Consider the following 18376-nt stretch of genomic DNA (forward strand, 5'->3'; position numbering starts at 1 on the left):
ACATTTTTTCCCATTAAGCAGACATTACTGCAATATTTTAGTATTTTCAAAAGTTACTTGAATTTCTCAACATTTGAAGTCACAAGTCCTTCAAGAATTTTAGGATTAACAAAACTAATAAGATTAAATTAATTGCAGTTGCGTTCTGTGACCACTAGAGAGCAATACTTACAGTCTGTGGATTAAAATAAGTACGGATTATTTGCGTTTATATATGTACATTTTCGGTTTTTCTGAATTTGTTTTAAAAGGTAAAACGAAAATTTTAAATGTAATTTTATGAGTGAGTTTTGAATCCGTTTTAAATAAAAAATATTTTATTTCATAAACATATTTTGAACACACCGACTCTCTCACTGTGGTTTCCTCTTTGTTCGATGAAGTTTGTTGCTTTTTTCACTACGATCCAAAGGTTTCACAGCCTCAGTGTAGTTTTTCATTGTATGGTGTTTTCTGTGATAAATGTCTGAGAATCTGTCAACAAATATCTTGTACATTTTATTGTATTTAGCACGGTCTGTTTTGCGATGCTTTTATTCTGAAAGGTCTGCGTATACGCAACCTCCGGTTAGCCACAGCTAGCTGTTGCCGGCTCGCACAGCATCATGATGACGGCGGCCGAGTGCGAGTGAGTTTGTTGGATGAGTGTGTGAAGTGTGACTACTAAGCTTCTCTAATGTCGTGTCCGCGTGTGTGTGACCCGCGGCTAACCCGCTCGGTGCCGCCGCGCAGTAAAATCTGACCGCAGGTCTGCTGCTGTGTCGAGCTAAGATGCTAACGCTAATTTTAGCCGGTTATGAAATGTCGCAGAGATTCAGCCGCACACACTAACTGCGCTGTTTTCTTGTCCGCAGCGTCCAGTCTGAGATCGAGGTGCTGCAGTCCATCTACCTGGACGAGCTGCAGGTGGACACGAGAGAGGACAGGTGAGCTAACAGCAGCTGGGTTAGCTTTAGTGCTGGTTGGTGTTGGACAGGTGAGACTTGTACAGGTGTTAAATGTCATCATTTGGAGGAAGTTAGTCCTCTTGGCTCTCTGAAGGTCCCAGCTCAGCCTGAGGTGTGGACTCTGGATCACTGCGGCTCCTTGTTTGGAGATTTGCTGCTCTGGGATCATCCAAAACCGAGTTTGGTCCAAGCTTTAGCTGTGGGTCAGATGGTCTCACACTCTAGAACACTTTGATGTACAGAAGAGTTTATGGTCCACTCAGTAACTGCAAGGTGTTCAAATCATCATCATCATCATCATCATCATCTTCACCCACCACGTGCTGACAGCTGGCCTGAGGTGTTTGTGGTGCACTTTGTTCTAGTCAGTCCAGGCGACGTTGCTCCTGAAGTCTTGTTTCTTCCCACGCAGCTTTGCCATGTTGCTATGGCTTAGTTTCTATGTGCTGGGCCCTCCACTCCTGGAAGAGTGGATGATGTTTTGAATGTTTTCCATTTGTGAATAATCTCTAATTGCAGAATTAGAGAATTCCTTTTGAATCATCAGCCTTCATTCATTTTACTTTCGATGATCAGAGGAGACACGAAGGAGTTCCAGATGTGGCCAGCGGTTTACCACATCTGGAGTTGTGGCATTGATGATCATATTTGACACAGACTGCTACGTACCAAAGCTCCAGGAGAATCACAAGTCTGAGTAAAACTCACTTTAAAACAAATTCAGATTTTGCCTCAAATTAGTTTAAAAAGTTTTTTTCCCATAAAAGTTGGGAAAAAAATCATCTTTACATTTAAAAAGTTTCACTTCAGGACTCTGAGAGTGTCCCGTCTCTCTTTTAATGCTTCTGTGTTTGGAGGAAGTGATGTCAGCTCGACAGAGTTTGGTGGGAGGTTCTGTGATCGGTGATGCAGTTTTGTTTTTGTTTCAGGGGCTGGGAGGTGAGCCTGGACCTGTACCCGTCCACAGCCGAGGACTCCGTCTCACAGTTCGTCCGGCTCACGCTGACTTTGAGCCTCGATCAGCAGGTTCGCCTTTCCCCGGCTCAGCTCGCAGAAACGTTTGTTAACTCCGAGACAGAAACGCACAGAAGACCGTTAGTGGACGGTTTATTAACAGTCGTGTGCTGTGAGGGATAAAAAAAGCTCATTTTTACATTTTTGGTGTCAGCAAATCTCACGGTCACGGTTCATGGTCACATCACACTCTGCACTGATTGAACAGCTGACATCTTTCTGCAGTTTTCACTGAACTGAAATGAGTGTTTTCTTCTTCTGTGTTTAGTATCCCTCATCGTCCCCGGGGATCTCCATCCGGAACCCCCGCGGGCTTTCTGATGACAAACTCAGCAGGTGAGGAAGTGACTCATCTCCCAGCGTCAGTCCCTTCTGCTCACAAACTCTCAGCACTGAGTGTAAAACTCTGATTCTTCTCTCTTAGTGTCCAAAAGTGTCTTCAGCTCGAGGCTCAGTCCTGTCTGGGTTCGCCCATGTTGTATCAGCTCATTGAGGTTGTTATACGTGCTGTTTGTTTCTCATTAGGATAAAATGTGTCATTTCGCTGGGTTTATCTTAAAGTCTTGCTCTGATCTTTCTCCTGCAGAAAGCTAAAGAAATCCTGACTGAAAGCAATATTCCTCATGGGAACTGTGTCATTTGTCTCTACGGCTTTAAGGTGAGTCGCTTCCCTCCATCAGAGTTTGGAGTTCCCTCTTTAAATGTGGCCACATTCCTGTGTTGAATGCTTCCCACGGGGCTGTTTATACACTTGTGGTCTTAGTCACAGCTCTTTGTTGTCCAAGTCTTACCTCAGCTTGCGTTTTGAGGTCATTTCAGCTCTGACCGTGTTGCTCGTGTCTCCATGCCTGCTCTTGTTCCTCTGATTGCCGTCTCCGTACGGCTGCAGCGAGAGTTTGGTTTGGACTCTGTCGGGCTTGTTCTCGGCGGGTGTTGGATCCAGCAGCGCTGCCCTGTGTCACCTGTTCTGTGACGTTTATGGACAAACGCTTTGGTGGCCTCAGCATAGCGTCTGTGCTTTGTGCAGATGACGTGGTTCTGTGGCTTCATCAAACAAGAACCTCCACCTGTCAGAGAGAATCAGCACCTCCATGTCTGACACTATGATTCTCAGGGAAAAGGGTGGAGGGCCCACTCACAGGAAATAGGTACCTGCTGCCTGTGGTGCGTGGGTTGGGTGTGTGGGTGGGTGGAACTGGGCCATTAAAATTACAAGTAAATTATTTACCAGGAACATCTGTGCTGTGGGGGTTTATTTTTTATGGCAGCTGATTAAACAGGATTACAAAACACTCAGATAACTGAGCGTGCAGGCTAGCGTCCTGGTGTTTGTGCTGAACGTGGTCAAACATGGTGGTCGAGCGGTTATATTTCAACACGGTGTCACGCTTCTCCTCGTGTCTACACCAGAGCGCTGCAGGGCGGGGCTTAAAGCACGGCGACCATCTGCTTACTCTCCACCTCGCTTGTTTGCAGCTTGGTGTCACAGAGAGAGCCACCATCATCATCATCATCATCTAGTTAGCTGGCATGAATAAACGTGAACAACTTGTTTAACAGGTCAGCATCTCTGGTGCTCGCCTCTGTGAAAGTGACACAATTAGAACAAAGACTTTTGTTTTTGTCTTGAATTTGTTGTGTTGGATATTCACTCCTGACCCAGAAAGAGACGCCCGAACATTTTTTGTGACTGTTTGTTCTGTAGGTGGTGCCTGACATAGTATCTACTCAGATCAGCTCGACTCGACTCATTTTTAGGGTTTTCCATTAGTACCTGTTCTCAGGTACTTTTTTAGTACCTGGTACCTACTTCCGAACGATCTGAGAAAATCTGAAAATGTGACATCAGCAGGTTGCATGCTGCCGATTGGCCAGTCAGGAGCATCGCTCGATGAGTCAGGAGGGCGACTCTTTCACAAAAATCAAACCCAGCAGTGAGAGAAAAGGTTCCACACGCAGTCCAGGTGCTTATCACCGCCCCAACGCTCTCCATTGTTGTTGTTTGTGTCAAATACAAATGAAGTCACGGGACTTCAGAGAAGAGTCATGAGTAAACTCATTCATGCTTTGGTTGTCAGGAGGGAGAGACGTTCACCAAGACGAGCTGCTACCACTACTTCCACTCACACTGCCTCGGCCGCTACGTGAGCCACTCTGAGAGGGAGCTCCAGCAGAGGGAGAAGGAGCTGGAGGAGGACAAGACCAGAGACAGAGCGGACCACCAGGTCAGACGTCAGCAGCTGCACGGATGATTAATCACTTTGAGACTTTCTGACTCTGCCTTTGATTCTTCTGACAGGAGCTCACCGTGGTGTGCCCGGTGTGCAGAGAGCCTCTGACGTATGATGTTACTCAGCTTCTGTCGTCCCCCGCACCTCAGCTGCCCGAGGTAAAGCTCGTTCTTAACTCACCTGTTAACGGATGTTTGTCTGATGTCGCCAGTAAACGTTACCGGGCTTCGTGTTTCTCCTGTCAGCTCGACGAGGCAGCGATCGGTTCAGACTTCCAGCAGAAGTGGCGTGAACTCCAGAAGCTTTTGGAAAGTCAGAGGTCTAGAGGCGGGATCATTGACCCCGAAGTGGAGTCCAACCGCTTTCTCATCCACATCAACGAGGTAAGAATGTGTGTGAGGCACTCGGTCCCTGTCTGCAGTGGTTTGCGGGGACGTTTACGAGTGTAAAAGGGGGGTAATGGCGAAGGATTGCATTGTGACCCTGACCGCACATACCCGAGTTCAGAGAAGATCCGAGTAATCCTTGCGAACCAAACATTCAGTTTCACAGTTTTTTTTCTACTCTTGGCTCTGAGTGATGTCATCCAGAGGGGATTTACTTTATATGGTCATGTCAGGCAGAGAGAGAGAAAGGAGCAGCCAATCAGAAGAGTTGCCTTAAAGAAAGAGGAACAAACACCACTTGGTAACCGGAAATAAGCAGAACACGTTGACTTTAATGTGTTAAACGATGTTTTGAATGTATTCAATGTATAATTTTTTTTGACATTCGTAGGCTCCACCTGCTGCTGAAAATGGAAATCTGGATGCCGATGAGCCTCCAGGCCCTCCAATCTCCTCAGCCTCTAACGTTCCTGCTGAAACTGGTGACACAGCAGACCAGTTTGTTCCCGGGCTTTCCCACTGTAAAGCTGTTCTGGGACAGAGGCATCAGCACCAGGTGAGGGGGCAGAGAAGAGGAGGAAGGTCCAGACCCCATCACGAGAGAGTCGCCCCCATCACAGAGGACCTGGACAAACTCTCTCTGTCTTCAGACTGTACTGAGAAGCCAGCAAAAGCTAAAGCTCAGGGTAATCGTGGCCAACAGGTGCAAGGAAACCCAGAACTATGTCCCTCAAAGACAGACGGGGGTGTCAAGGCAATGGAACAAGAGGCGCAGGTGCCCACATGTCAGTCGGGTTTGGAAACAGAGTTCCCAAAAGATGCTGCAGACTCTGCAGGCAGTCGAGGCCATCGTGGACGGAGAAGAGGCCACTACAGACCTGCCCCACACTCCGGGGCTGCTGGACCTGCACGGCACCACTGGGACGATCGCGGCTCCAGGAGCAGAGGAGGAGCCAATAACCTGTGCGGCAGAGGAGGCGGTCCCCGTCGTGGTCACGGCAGGGGCTTCCAGCAGAAGGTGGTGGAGAGGGGAAGAGAGGAGGTGCTATGACAAAGGGCGACAGGAGGGCCAATGAACAAACTTACATGTGCCTCCATTGTCAGTGTGCATAGATCAAAGTCCTGCAGCAGAAAAGACGTTCACTGTAGTGTCCCATCCTCCTGTCCATCGCCATCACCCTGCGCTTTGGTACGCACTTTCACGCACGCTATCGGGTCCAGGTGGTTGTTGCTTTATGTTGTGGCACTATATAAATTAAAAGAAGTACAAATCCAAATTTCTCTGGATGGCAGCTTTGGTGTTTTTCTCTCAGTACAGTAAATAACTTGTATGTGGACCCTCTGTGATATACTGATATTGCATTAAAGTGCTGCAACCAGGTACCAGAGAGAAAACTGAAGGTAGAGAGGCTGAGTGTCTGTGTTAGTATGCCTGCTGCACCAAACAGGAAGTCTGCCTTTGATGTCCATTAACTGGATGTCTGTTGGCTGACCTAAAGTTCTGAAACACCTCAGTGAGAGCTGATGGGCTCCTGGATTGAGATATGATGGTTCCAGAGACTCTGAGACCTGATAGGAAACACCTCTCGATCGAACATCTTTCTCAGATTGTCGCATTAGACTGACACATACAGCAGTGTGTCATCTGCATCAAAGCAAACAAATGTAGAATGACTGGCTTAAAAAGCATAGTGGCAGGTAGACGAGCGCATGTCAAATCCAGAGGGTAACAGTGGGCAAACGAAGAGTTTTAAGAAGCATAAGAGGATAGTTTGACTTTGCCTTTAAAATATGCAGCAAAACTTTGATCCACCTTAAACTACCAACAGTGCGGCAATACTGGAAAACTCAAACTCTTTCTGAAACTCTGGCACATGAATGTTAAACTTTAGGTGAACTCCAGCTTGACATCTTGCTGTGATGTGTTTGTCTCCATGGCCCGGCAGTTGAGAGGATGATTTTCACTCAGCTTTTTTTTTACTCTGCTCAGCAAACAGGGAACAAACGTAAGAATAAAAAGATCTGTGAACAGATCTGCAGTCACTGAGCAGGACTTATCAACATAAACTTCACTGTTAATGTCAGTTTGATAAACATATGGTACTATAATTTAAAACTGCATGCACAACACGATCACTTGGTACCATTTCATTTATTACATTTAATTAAAGTATTTATTTACCTCAAATCAAAAACTGATGTGAAGTGTAAAAAAACTCAAGTGTAAAAAAAAAAAAAGGTGTACAAACCCCCCAAAGAAAACCCAATAATAGTAATAAGCTACTCTTCCATTGTACTGCAGCCACATTTTAATGACAGACTTCAACCTGGGGGAGTTATGAACCATCTCTTTTAGTTTATTCCTGAGCTTTTGCTTAAATCAAGTCTCAACAAGCGAATATTCATTAGAAAATTATATATATATATATATAATTTTCTAATGAATATTCGCTTGTTGAGACTTGATTTAAGCAAAAGCAAGCAAAAGCAATATATATATATATATATATATATATATATATATATATATATATATAAAACCAACTTTTGGCTATAAATGTGTTTAAAACAGCCGTTAAGCAGTGAGGCGAAATCGCCAACGTCACAGCGCTAAGGATCATGGGAGATGCAGTTACTTTACCGTGAAAGAGGCGGGTCGTAACCTGCGCCATCTTGGCAGTTTGTCCTGTTAAGCCCCTCTTTAAACTACGCAGAGGTGTGTGGCTGTTTTTAAACCTCGGAGGTTATGACTGGCGGGAGCGACTTTCACAAGAGCTACGCTAATAACAAGGACTCGGAGCCCACGATGGACGTGGACATGGATTCGAGTCATATGGAAGGCGAGCGGGGTGAGCTGGACGGCAGCATCCCGGCTGCGTGTTCCTCCAACGGCAGTGGCGGGGAGGAGGATGAAGCGGAGGCCCTCGGCCGCTCCAGAGAGGCCGGGAGTTCGAGTAGTCAGCACATCCCGGATGGAGGAGGGGTGCTCGGTGGCAGGGAGCAGGAGGTGTCGGTGGCAATCGGAGAGACGTATTTATGTCAAAGAGCCGATAAGACATGGCGTGAGTAAAGACCATGTTCTGCTTTTCCCTTCTCAATTTCGTTGGCATGCTAGCTGTCTTATTATTGCTTTTGTTTTGGTGAAAAACTGCCATCAAACAGTTAAAAATCTAAATGACTCGCATAAAGTCCCAAACGGCTTTGGTCCAAAAACTTGATTCAGCGATCGCTTACTAACTGAAGATTTTTAGGGCTTTCTAGAAAATTCTCTATGGATCTTTAAACAGTGACACTTTAAACAACAAACGGCTCACATCTAAAAGTTAGCATTGAAACGTAATAAACACACTAAGGTGTTTAGTTATGTTTGCCGAATTAAATGACGTCTCGATACACATAAGGTGAGATTTTAACAGCCAAATCTATACAAAGTTTATGGGTAATGAAGGCAAGCCCGCATTTAAGTCCCAGAAATCTGAAGGGAGTTCGGCAGGAAGTTGCTTGTACTGGCGTGAGTCGCACCAGCTGATGGTTGTTGCTCCTTTCACAGACACAGCAGAGGTTATTCAGTCCAGACTGAACGAACAGGAGGGCAGAGAAGAGTTTTATGTCCACTATGTGGGGTGTAAGTACAAAAATACTTTAATATTTTTAAATTCTGATTTATATTGCATGTTTCTTCTGTTTAATTCATGCTAAACGTTCATATCCAGCTGCTGTATCTACATCTAATTTTCTCTGGGATTCGTGCAGTCAACAGGCGGCTGGACGAATGGGTGGGTAAGTCTCGCCTGGCACTTACCAAGACAGTGAAGGACGCGGTTAGGAAGAGCACAGAGATCGGTGGCGTTGGAGATCTGGGTGACCAGCCTGAGAGGAAGATCACCCGCAACCAGAAGCGCAAGCACGATGAGATCAACCATGTGCAGAAGGTATAGAGTGTGTGTAATAACACCAGGAGCGTTGCATAACTTACAGTTTTCTAATGGAGCTTTTCTTTGCAGACATACGCAGAGATGGACCCAACGACAGCTGCACTGGAGAAGGAGCACGAGGCGGTGTGTAGTCACAACCACTTTTCTTCCACGTTTTTTCACTATTTCCAGTATTTGGTCAATAAGCTAACTGTTTCCCTCACTTTCAGATCACCAAAGTGAAGTATGTGGATAAGATCCAGATAGGAAACTTTGAGATCGATGCCTGGTACTTCTCACCATTTCCTGAGGATTATGGGAAGCAGCCCAAGCTGTGGATCTGCGAGTACTGCCTCAAATACATGAAGTACGAGAAGACGTTCAGACATCACCTGGTCAGTCACCTCAGTTCAGGACGTTTGTGTCTCATAGAGTCATAACTGCTTTTTTTGTTCGAGTCAGTGAATGATGGCTTTATGTGTGAGACAGAAGACTGTTAAAGGATTGTTATCCAGCCTGATGAGATTCTTATTAAAACGTTGTGCTGTCATGATTCTGTCAGCCTTCGTTTTACTCAGAAAAAATGTCAGTCATTCACAAATCTGATAAATGTGTGCTGTGTGCTGCAGCCTGGTGTAGGGCTGTTCGATATAACCATATATATCGGATGACGATATAAAAACGTCTGTCGTTTCATTTCACGCTATCGTTTGTTTCGTGGTGTCGCAAAATAAACTGTTTACGGCAATATTTGTTCATGGTTCTGATGTCACTGTAGTGGCTGTATTAGTTTCTTAAAGTTCTCTCTTTCTCTTATATTTAATATAACCACACTACAGACGGACAAGTGCCTGTTTTTATGCGTTGTCGTTAGCAACAACAACTGTAACAGCATCGCGTGTCCGCTTGTTTATGTTCCACATAAACCTTTCACAATAAAGCTCAAGATCCTGTTGACTTTTCAAAATAAACTGAATCACGTGAAAGAGCAGATCATTTACGGATGAGAAGTAAAAAAGAGCCGCCAGGTGCTAAAAAAGAAACCTTAGACTCAAACGTTAGAACAGGCTTTTCCCCGCAGCACGCCGTGTAATAAATACAAAGAAAACGGCGCCGTTACAACTTATGTCTAAAGATGTATCGTTTCATGCATCGGTTAAAACACTCGACTCCAGCTACATGACGCGCAGCTGGAAACACTTCCCGCAAGTCGAGCTGCCCGAGATTCACAGAACTTACAGAAAATGTTACATTTTTGTGATTTATATCGTTATCGGACGATAGATGTCTGATATCGGGATATGAGATTCTGGTCATATCGCACAGCCCTACCTGGTGCCACAAAATAAGTAAAGTCATCCCCGCTCAGCAAAGCGAGAGAGGTGTGATGGTGCTTCTCCACAAAAACCAAAAAAGCCTTGAAGTGATGCATCTTTGACTTTAGCGATCTGCTGTTAACAAACCAAAGCTGGGTGCGTCTCCGTATGCCAGCACGTATCTTTGTGTTCGGGTACATTAGATGTTAATTACTTGTGGGTCTGTCCGGGTGTAATCCATGTTTTTCGTGACAGCAGCGTCCCGTCACTTCACCTGCACGGCAGCTGTCAGTAACGCCGTAGAGCCGCTGAGCACACAAAACTCACCACCATGAAACCACTAAATCACTACCACTCACACTCACTGTCACCTGCTGCTGCACTGAGACAGAGGTCGCGTTTAAAAGCGCTGCTTTAAATCCACACTTTTCCACCTCAGCTTTAATGTCTTGGATTGAAACGGTTAACCCTGAGGTTAATCGCTAAGCCTCAAATCTGTTCTTTTGCTCAGAGCTTCGTGTTTTACTGGAATCTTTGAGGTTTAGAGCTCAACAGCTACTTAGCACACATGCACAAGACATGTTAAGAAGGAAAACGTCAGAATCCTTCAATGGAAGAAATACGACACTCTGATGTTTCCGTCTTTGTTACCTGCCTCATTCATACATCCACAGCTTGTGTTTGCTACAGTTCAGCATGTTTAGATCTAATATTTTAATGCTGTTCTACATAAACTGTCCTTATTAAATAAAAGTGTCAGACTTTGCTGTTTATCGAACCCACCAGTGTGAAAGTCTCGTGAAAGCTGCAGTTCAGGCGTAAAACAAATGAATATGTAATTTTATTCGTATGTATGTTTCACTCGTTAAATCAAACTGCAGTGTTTATTTGACCTTTGACCTTTTCCTCCTCAGTCACACTGTCAGTGGAGGCAGCCTCCAGGCAAAGAGATTTACAGGAGGAGCAACATATCTGTGTACGAGGTGGACGGGAGAGACCACAAGGTGAGCCCGGCTGAACACCGAGCTGCTAACGTGGGTTGGTGTTCCTGCTGCTGACTGTCGCTCTCTGTCTGCAGATCTACTGTCAGAATCTGTGTCTACTGGCCAAATTATTTCTCGACCACAAGACGCTTTATTTTGATGTGGAGCCCTTCATCTTCTACATCCTCACTGAGGTCAACAAACAGGGAGCGCACATCGTCGGCTACTTCTCCAAAGTAAGTCCTCAGCGCGCGGCTCAAAGGTCGTTTCCTCGTATTCATTTCTGACTGATCGTCACGACTTCTGTGGTTTCATTTTTCAGGAGAAAGAGTCTCCAGACGGGAATAACGTGGCCTGTATTCTCACGCTGCCGCCTTACCAGCGCAGAGGCTACGGGAAGTTCCTGATAGCTTTCAGTAAGTGACAGTGAATGAATGATGAGGGAGCGTCCTGGAATACCAGAGCCTGGAGTTTGTAATCAGAGCTTTTTAAAGATGTTTGCAGAAAAAGTTTCAGGGCGAAACAGGATTTCAAATGTTAAGTTGGGAGTTTCAGATGGACTCGAGATGACACAAATAAGTTGTTTCACATTTATAATAAAACCGAAAGGAAGTCAGTAAATCTGCAACTCCTGGCCTCCACCAAAGAGCTGATGTGATTGGTTCAGCTTTCACATGGATGAATGAATGAATGAATGAATGAATGTACATCAGACTGAGAAAAGATAAATTAGGAGTCACTGTTTTAATCTCACAATGGCATCACAAGCTGATCCAGGTGTCCTCCAGCCTGGTAACTTTCCAAGCTGTGTTTGTTTGGCAGATCTGAATTTCTATAAAATATCAGATTTTTGAGTTAAATTATCAGATTTTTGTCTCCTGTAGAGAGATGCTTTGTGGATTGAGGCCCCAAGAGATCAAACACACTCCAACTTAAGAAAACACGAGCAAATAGAAAAACCCTGCAAAAGCACACAAAACACAACAGATGTTGAGTAAAATACAGTGGAGATGGGAATAGTGCAGCAGATGGATGGATGGCAGGGGTGTAGTCATGACACCAACAGAGCGAGTGACTGAAGGAGAGACGCTCGCTGGCAGCAGCTCTGATATCGTCCGTTTCTGCTGCAGGCTATGAGCTGTCTAAGCTGGAGAACACAGTGGGGTCTCCGGAGAAGCCGCTCTCTGATCTGGGGAAGCTTAGCTACCGAAGTTACTGGTCCTGGGTCCTGCTGGAGATCCTGAGGGACTTCAGAGGAACGCTGTCCATCAAAGACCTCAGGTAGACACGCAGACACGTGCTTTTCCACTTGTTTTGTAGACGCTGTGAAGGTTAAGAACCGAAAAGATGAAACGATTGTTTGGCAGCTCAGAGATGCGCTCGGTGCGAAAGCTCTGCTGTTTTCATTTTTACAGCAGACAAACTTTTATAAGTTTACGTGTTGATGTGAAACTTGGTACTCGACGAGTTTCTGATCAGAACTTTTAAAAACAAAACCTGGAATTAAAAAACAAACTCGCAGCCGTCTCTGATTTTAACCTTCGTGTCCGTCTGCGTCTCCCAGCCAGATGACCAGCATCACACAGAGTGACATCATCAGCACGCTGCAGTCGCTCAACATGGTGAAGTACTGGAAAGGTCAGCACGTCATCTGTGTGACGCCCAAACTGGTGGAGGAGCACCTGAAGAGCGCCCAGTACAAGAAACCACCAATCACAGGTACCTGCACAGATGTTCCAAAAATCTTCTCACTTTATCACAAACATGGCGTCAGGCTCTCAGATCTCCAGGATTCTCGTCGGGTTTTTACCCCGCAGCTGATTTGCTAACGTCAGGGTGTGATTGTGTCTCTCTTGTCTCGCTCTCAGTGGACACGATGTGTTTAAAGTGGGCGCCTCCAAAAAACAAACAGGCCAAGCTGTCCAAGAAGTGAGGAACGGAGCCGCCGACGCGTGATCACCCGCCGGGCGCTCGTGTCACTACTGTACATAATTTTTAGTCTCTCCTGTCTGTATTTTTTTAAATAAATCTCTAAAATAAAGCTTCGTCTCCTGATCTGATTCCTACATACGTTAAACATCACTGAGGAAACGAAATACTTGCTGCAAGGATGAAATATTCCTTTAATTAGGAACAGAAGATGTTCACGAATAAAAACTCGTCCTAATTAACAAAACCTTTGTGTTCTTTTTCAGTCACTTTCTCGCTCATCAGGAAACTAAACAGTGATCACACTTCACTCTGGTTTCTAATGTTTCATGTAGTCTCTTTACTTTGTTTAAAAAAATACTTGAGGTTTTGTTCTTTCATAGGCTCAGAGGTTGGTTTCATGTCTGTATCAGGTGAGCCATGAGATTGTTGGTTTGAATCTCCGGGGCCTCCCTGGATGTATGAATATGATTTATATAGTCAGGTAAAGTCACCTGTTACCACTCTGATAAGAACCAGGCTCGGGACGGTTGGTTTGTGCTTCATCTGAAGTCTTTTTTTTTTTTTTCCACGTGCCCAGCTCCAATCAGCTGGTATTCCTCATGATGACATGCTGGAGGAGCAGCCATCAGGACTAATGAGTTACACCTGAGCTCGGTGCTCAGGTACCGTCGCGCTGATGTGCTGAAGAAAAGGTTATTTTCAGACAGGTGAGTTTTACCTGCTGTCGCTGCAACAGTTGGTTTAATGAATTAAGATTTTCTTGGTTTTATTTCTTGAGGCTTTCCTCCACTGCAGGCTGTAGCTGTAGTTTGTCAAACGGCCCTCAAAGCAGCAGAAGATTTAATTTGTGAGACGCAAACGCGTCCAGCCAGCTGTCCCGGGGCTGGTGTAATACCAGTATTGAACACAAGAGGGCAGCAGTGCTGTTAGTGACTTGCTTTTCTTTTTTCTTTTACTGTGTTTGGGATGTTCTGTTTTCAGCCGACTGAATGGTTGGTGCAACATTTGTGACAAACTACAGGCGGGTGACGAAAAGACTGGACTGGAAGAATGAGCTATAACAAAAACACAAAAATATTCCCTCCTTTGGTGTTTTGATGGGACTTTGAAGAAGTTGCTCATTGTGAAGAACTTAAAGTTTTATTTCTACAGCACACGCTTAAGAGATTAAATCGTTTATGTAAAATAGGAAATATATGAATTAAAATGGTATTTATTAAAATTGTAAAAACTGCCTTGAAGCATAAATGTGACTGAGATATAATCGGTGTCACGTGGTCCCGATCATCAGGCCTGTCCTTCCGGCTGTGTGTCATCGATCAGCTGTGGTGATGACGCCATCTCCTCTGGCTGTTCTTCATTCACTGCTGATTTGAAATCCTCAACATCTGTGCGCTATTTGACCCTCACCGAGGAGCTCATGTGATTATTGTTATTAACAACATCACTCGAAGTTGTATTCAAAGTGCTTTAGTAGATACTTGGACCAAGGATGACAGGATCCAGGAGAGCTGATCCCACATTATTATTTTTTAAAGGATTTTTATTTTTTTAGACAAACTGACAAAATGCAAATAAGGAAACTGTTTGATCAGGATCAGCACTTCCTTCTGGATCCTGAGAAGTCAGGTCATCTCTGGCAGGGAGAGGATTTTTATCTTGGCTTCTGTAGCACAGCAGTAATAGTATCAGTGGTGGTGAATTTGAGGAGGATGATGAAGTGTCGTACCTGGAAGAGGAATTGTAGTTCTGATTGTAGGCCGAGTTCAGAGGCAGACAATCATCCGCCCTGCCTCCACAGGGCAACACAGATCTGCAAGTGTTTTCAATCAGCAAGCCTCAAATCCTGATTTTACTGAAGATCCATTCAAGGCCATTATGTTCAACTGAGACGAGATTGGAAAAAATAGTTAAAATAAAACTAGTCTGTAAAACTGAAACAATTCTTGTGACTTAGAAAACAATTAAAAAACAAAAAAACAAAAGACAGTAAATATCGTTAGTTTTCATATGTTTGATAAAGTTATTACAATGTTCCTGATGAGGTGTTGATGGATGTGTGACTCTGGATGTAAACAGACAGAAAACGTAACAGTTTTTATTGTAACTGATTCTCCTAAACCTGGTGTGTGACACACGCCCTCCACACATTATTAAAAAAAACTATAAAACAAAACTGAATTAAAAAGCAAAATAAAATGACAAACATTAGTAAACAAAGCTGCAGCGACTCTGGGCCACATGAACGTATGACACGAGCTCAGACACAAACTAAAGGGAGATTGTTTTTATTTTTTAGAAATTGTACTTTGAAACCACCAAGATCGTTTGTAAGGCATTCACAACAAATCTTTGTCTTTAATTTTTCAGTTTTTAGACATTACAGATGCTTTCAGGAGGGTTTCCTAAAGACAGAACAGCTAAGGCACAGCAGCACAGCTCCCAGCGAGAGACGACGACAAAGAGGAGACGGAGGAACGGGCTGGTCGGACACGTGGACGGCGCCGCGGCGAAGCGCAGCGGGACGCCCTCGGCTGGGACCGTCCTCCAGAGTCAGAACATCTCAGGAACGTTTTCACACAACGCCACCACTTCTGCGACACCATCACAGTCCAAACATCTGCATCTTAATACTCATTAACTTAAAAACTGTACATCATCTGTCAGGTTTTTACAAAACACAGCTTTACGTAGACTCGCTCGATATATGAAAAATACACACCGGATGTAAAAATGGCTCTGAATCGGTTTGAGTTTGAATAGAAAAAAAAGAAATGAGTTGAATTTGGTATTAAACTGCAGAGGTTTTAAATTCAACTCATTATGGCCGCTTAATGTAACCGTAAATAAATGTAACCCTCACAGACCTGCGTAGAACCGACACGTTCGTGCTCCACACGCTCAGACTCTTAGAACTCCTTCAGAGCTGCTGGGCTCCGGCTTTGGTCCCATTTATGTAAAAAACAAACACACAAAAGAAAAAGTTTTGAATAAATTAATCGGGTAGCCGTTTGTACAGCAGAAAGTTTGTCGCTTTGTAACGTGTGCAGATTAAAGGAAAGAGGACGCGGACGTCTCACTTCAAGTCTGAGGGATTCAGACATGGCACAGAAAGAAAACACGAATCGCACACAGAGTCCGAACAACTTAAGAAAACTCATTAAATATATTCTGTCCATAAATGATCACTTTAAAAGATTAATCATAATTTCCCCTGATACCCAACTGGCTCTGTGAGAGAACTGATTTCAGGCTCATTATCTCTGGAAAGCTGGTTAAAGGCAAAATCATCGATACGGTCGCTGCGGTGGGATTTGCATCTACAGCTGCTTCTGTGGATGGTTCATACAGACACGGCATTGATGTAAAAAAAGAACATTTTTACAGTTAAATGTCAGCAGTTATTAGTTAAATATTTCTAGATTTTACTTAAACCGATTTTTCTTTTTAAAGAAGAAAAAACAGAAATTTTTCCAGCTCAACAGGACATTAAGAACAAGCTTTCAGAAATCACATACTGTGCTTTCAATTTGGCTGTTCTGCTCCCTTCCAGCTCTATTTTTATTCTTGGACTCCATCAGAGTAGCTTTGCATGATTCAGTGTTCAAAATAATCCGTTTATCTCACAGGCTTTGTGCACGTCAGTGAGAAAACTGACGTCAGAGCCAAAAGGGAAAAAAACCTGTGACACGGTTTAAATCAGATTTTGTTTTTTAAGACGCTGATTTTGGGTTTTAAACTAGTAGCATAAAAAAAAAATCTCATTCTGAGGCTTGATTCAGGTTTACGTTGGAGATTTTAAATAATGGGCCTAAAGAACGAGCAACCACGTCTGTTTTCAGCATGTGACCCTAAACTCAGGGAGACACTCGTACAACAAGAGGTATAAAGTTCCGCGAACACTCTTAACACACTTTCACTCACTCACTCGAGCACGCACAGCTTTGTAGTCCTAAATAAAAGTGAGAGCAGACCGAATGAGGACTGAAGGAGAAGATTTTCCTCAGTGTCTCTTCCCACTGTTCCCTCTGATGCTCCATCTGTCCTCTCTGTTCACGCCCACAGACTTTAAATAAATAAATACTGGACACAAACGGGACGTCAGCCCCGTGTTTTCCTTCATTTTCCCTCGCCTCATCCTCCCTCAGTCCGTCCGCCTGCTACCTTATCCGCCCGTCCTCTCTGGGCAGGCTCAGTTCGGATTTTGGATCGGGGCTGGCGGAGCTCCACGCGGTGAGACGGCAGCGCTGCATGACCGGACAGGCGCTGGGGCCCATCGAGCAGACGTCTGAGGCGGACCAGTAGCCCTCCAGCAGCCCGTCCAGCCAGCGACGCAACGGCGCCCCCGTCAGACTGGCGTTGGCCTCGGCCTCCTCGACAGCGCCCAGGCTCACCGGCAGCTGCAGGACCGGGTTGAGGCCGTGGAAGCTCTGCTCCATGTAGGAGTTCTTGGCTGGTCCGCCGTGCAGCCGCAGAGCGTCCTCTGGAGTCCAACAGCAGAAGGACAAAGAAAGTCTGAGTTAAACTGGGACCTGAGCTGCCACAAAAAGTAACATCGTCTACGTAAGACGCAGGTAAGAAATAAGGAAACAAATCAAAAGTAACAACAGTAAGCACAGAAAATGTTTATCCAAACAAAGACGCACATTTCATTTTGTTTTCAGGTTTCTTTGGTTCCCCGCGGCCCAAAGACTGTATATAAAAGTTGGAAGCAAGAGTAGGATCTGAGTGAGAAACTAACGGCTGCTGCACACGAGGTTCGCATTCTGTAAGCTTCTGCTTCAAGTCATGGAAAGGGTCTTTCTCAGAGTCAGTCTCACAACCAAGAGTCGCCCCCTGCTGGTCATGACAGGGAATGCTGGTTTCACTACAGAACAAGCCACTTTTTGAAGCCTGCTGACCCGCAGTCCTGTGCATGTGCAGCAAAGCCTCAGACGGGCTGTGCAGACAGATCTGACCAAATCCAAACCACTCAACGTTTTTAGTTTATCATTAATTATAAAAACCATGCTAGGAGTGGACATTTCAAACAAAAATGCTGCAAACTTTACTGTGAACTGTTTAACTTTTTAATAAAGTGCTTAAATGTAATGAATGATTATTGGTGGAATAGTTCATTAGCGAGAAGCTTGAGGAGTCTTCTCTAAATTAATTGGAGGTGAATGCTGTTATTTTAAAGTACAGCCACCAGTTACAGATGCCTGTGCAACAACAGTCCGATCGGATCGCGTCACGCACCACCTGCACTTCATAGCAGCGCCCTGTAAAACCTCGGTGTCTATTCGTGCACCGAGCTTTACTTAGTCCTGCAGTTATCCCCTGGATACCCACACATGGCCCGAGGAGGTCAAACAAACCGAGCGTTAACCCGGGGCAGGCTAATTCGGACAGAGGTGACCCCGTGTGGGCGCGAGAGGGCGATTGGATACGACACTATAAATATATGTTTGCATGGTGCTGACAGCTGTGACAGGAGGGCCTCTGCTCTGTGTAATTTAAGTACTGGCTATTATCTGCTATTGACATGAACAAGTATGAAGATCCTGCATATAGTTTTAACACTTGTTTCCAGGAGAGTTTCTGCAGGCCGACACTTTGTGCCAGGGTTAAGCCCAACCTGTTATTAAATGTGCTTTATAAATAAATGAAATGA

General features: G+C 44.7%; 3 protein-coding genes across 6 annotated transcripts in view; 2 read left to right on the forward strand and 1 right to left on the reverse strand.

The window, feature by feature from the left end:
* Nucleotides 1-505: 505 nt before the first annotated feature.
* rnf25 (ring finger protein 25) lies at nucleotides 506-5978 on the forward strand. The gene is made up of 10 exons (XM_040041738.1): nucleotides 506-628; nucleotides 855-926; nucleotides 1877-1973; nucleotides 2230-2297; nucleotides 2386-2455; nucleotides 2548-2619; nucleotides 4040-4186; nucleotides 4261-4350; nucleotides 4438-4575; nucleotides 4970-5978. Exons 1-10 carry the CDS (start codon nucleotides 606-608, stop codon nucleotides 5627-5629), a joined length of 1437 nt encoding a protein of 478 aa, XP_039897672.1. The 5' UTR covers nucleotides 506-605; the 3' UTR covers nucleotides 5630-5978.
* Nucleotides 5979-7195: 1217 nt separating this feature from the next.
* Nucleotides 7196-12832, forward strand: kat8 (K(lysine) acetyltransferase 8). Its single transcript, XM_040041726.1, has 11 exons — nucleotides 7196-7640; nucleotides 8129-8203; nucleotides 8332-8510; nucleotides 8583-8636; nucleotides 8723-8887; nucleotides 10723-10812; nucleotides 10887-11027; nucleotides 11114-11207; nucleotides 11922-12072; nucleotides 12356-12510; nucleotides 12660-12832. The coding sequence occupies exons 1-11, from the start codon at nucleotides 7325-7327 to the stop codon at nucleotides 12722-12724; spliced, it is 1485 nt and encodes a 494-aa protein (XP_039897660.1). The 5' UTR covers nucleotides 7196-7324; the 3' UTR covers nucleotides 12725-12832.
* A 456-nt stretch (nucleotides 12833-13288) lies between these two features.
* Nucleotides 13289-18376, reverse strand: part of LOC120739717 (xylosyltransferase 1-like) — a 40489-nt gene continuing 35401 nt past the window's right edge. For all 4 annotated transcript variants that reach the window (XM_040041590.1, XM_040041598.1, XM_040041605.1 and 1 more), the window contains exon 11: nucleotides 13289-17206. In XM_040041590.1, coding sequence (XP_039897524.1) covers nucleotides 16884-17206 — 323 coding nt within the window. In that variant the 3' untranslated portion in view covers nucleotides 13289-16883. The remainder of the gene's footprint in view (nucleotides 17207-18376) is intronic.

Source organism: Simochromis diagramma, unplaced genomic scaffold (assembly GCF_900408965.1).
Source record: "Simochromis diagramma unplaced genomic scaffold, fSimDia1.1 OVJJ01000321.1, whole genome shotgun sequence".
NCBI lineage: Eukaryota > Metazoa > Chordata > Actinopteri > Cichliformes > Cichlidae > Simochromis > Simochromis diagramma.

Coding starts and splice junctions, on each gene's coding strand:
- rnf25 (XM_040041738.1), top strand. CDS start 606: ATGATGACGGCGGCCGAGTGCGA. Junction 629..854: donor ATGACGGCGGCCGAGTGCGA/GTGAGTTTGTTG, acceptor TCTTGTCCGCAG/CGTCCAGTCTGAGATCGAGG. Junction 2,456..2,547: donor TGTTGTATCAGCTCATTGAG/GTTGTTATACGT, acceptor TTTCTCCTGCAG/AAAGCTAAAGAAATCCTGAC.
- kat8 (XM_040041726.1), top strand. CDS start 7,325: ATGACTGGCGGGAGCGACTTTCACAAGAGCTACGCTAATAACAAGGAC. Junction 8,637..8,722: donor TGGAGAAGGAGCACGAGGCG/GTGTGTAGTCAC, acceptor CCTCACTTTCAG/ATCACCAAAGTGAAGTATGT. Junction 12,073..12,355: donor CTGTCCATCAAAGACCTCAG/GTAGACACGCAG, acceptor TGCGTCTCCCAG/CCAGATGACCAGCATCACAC.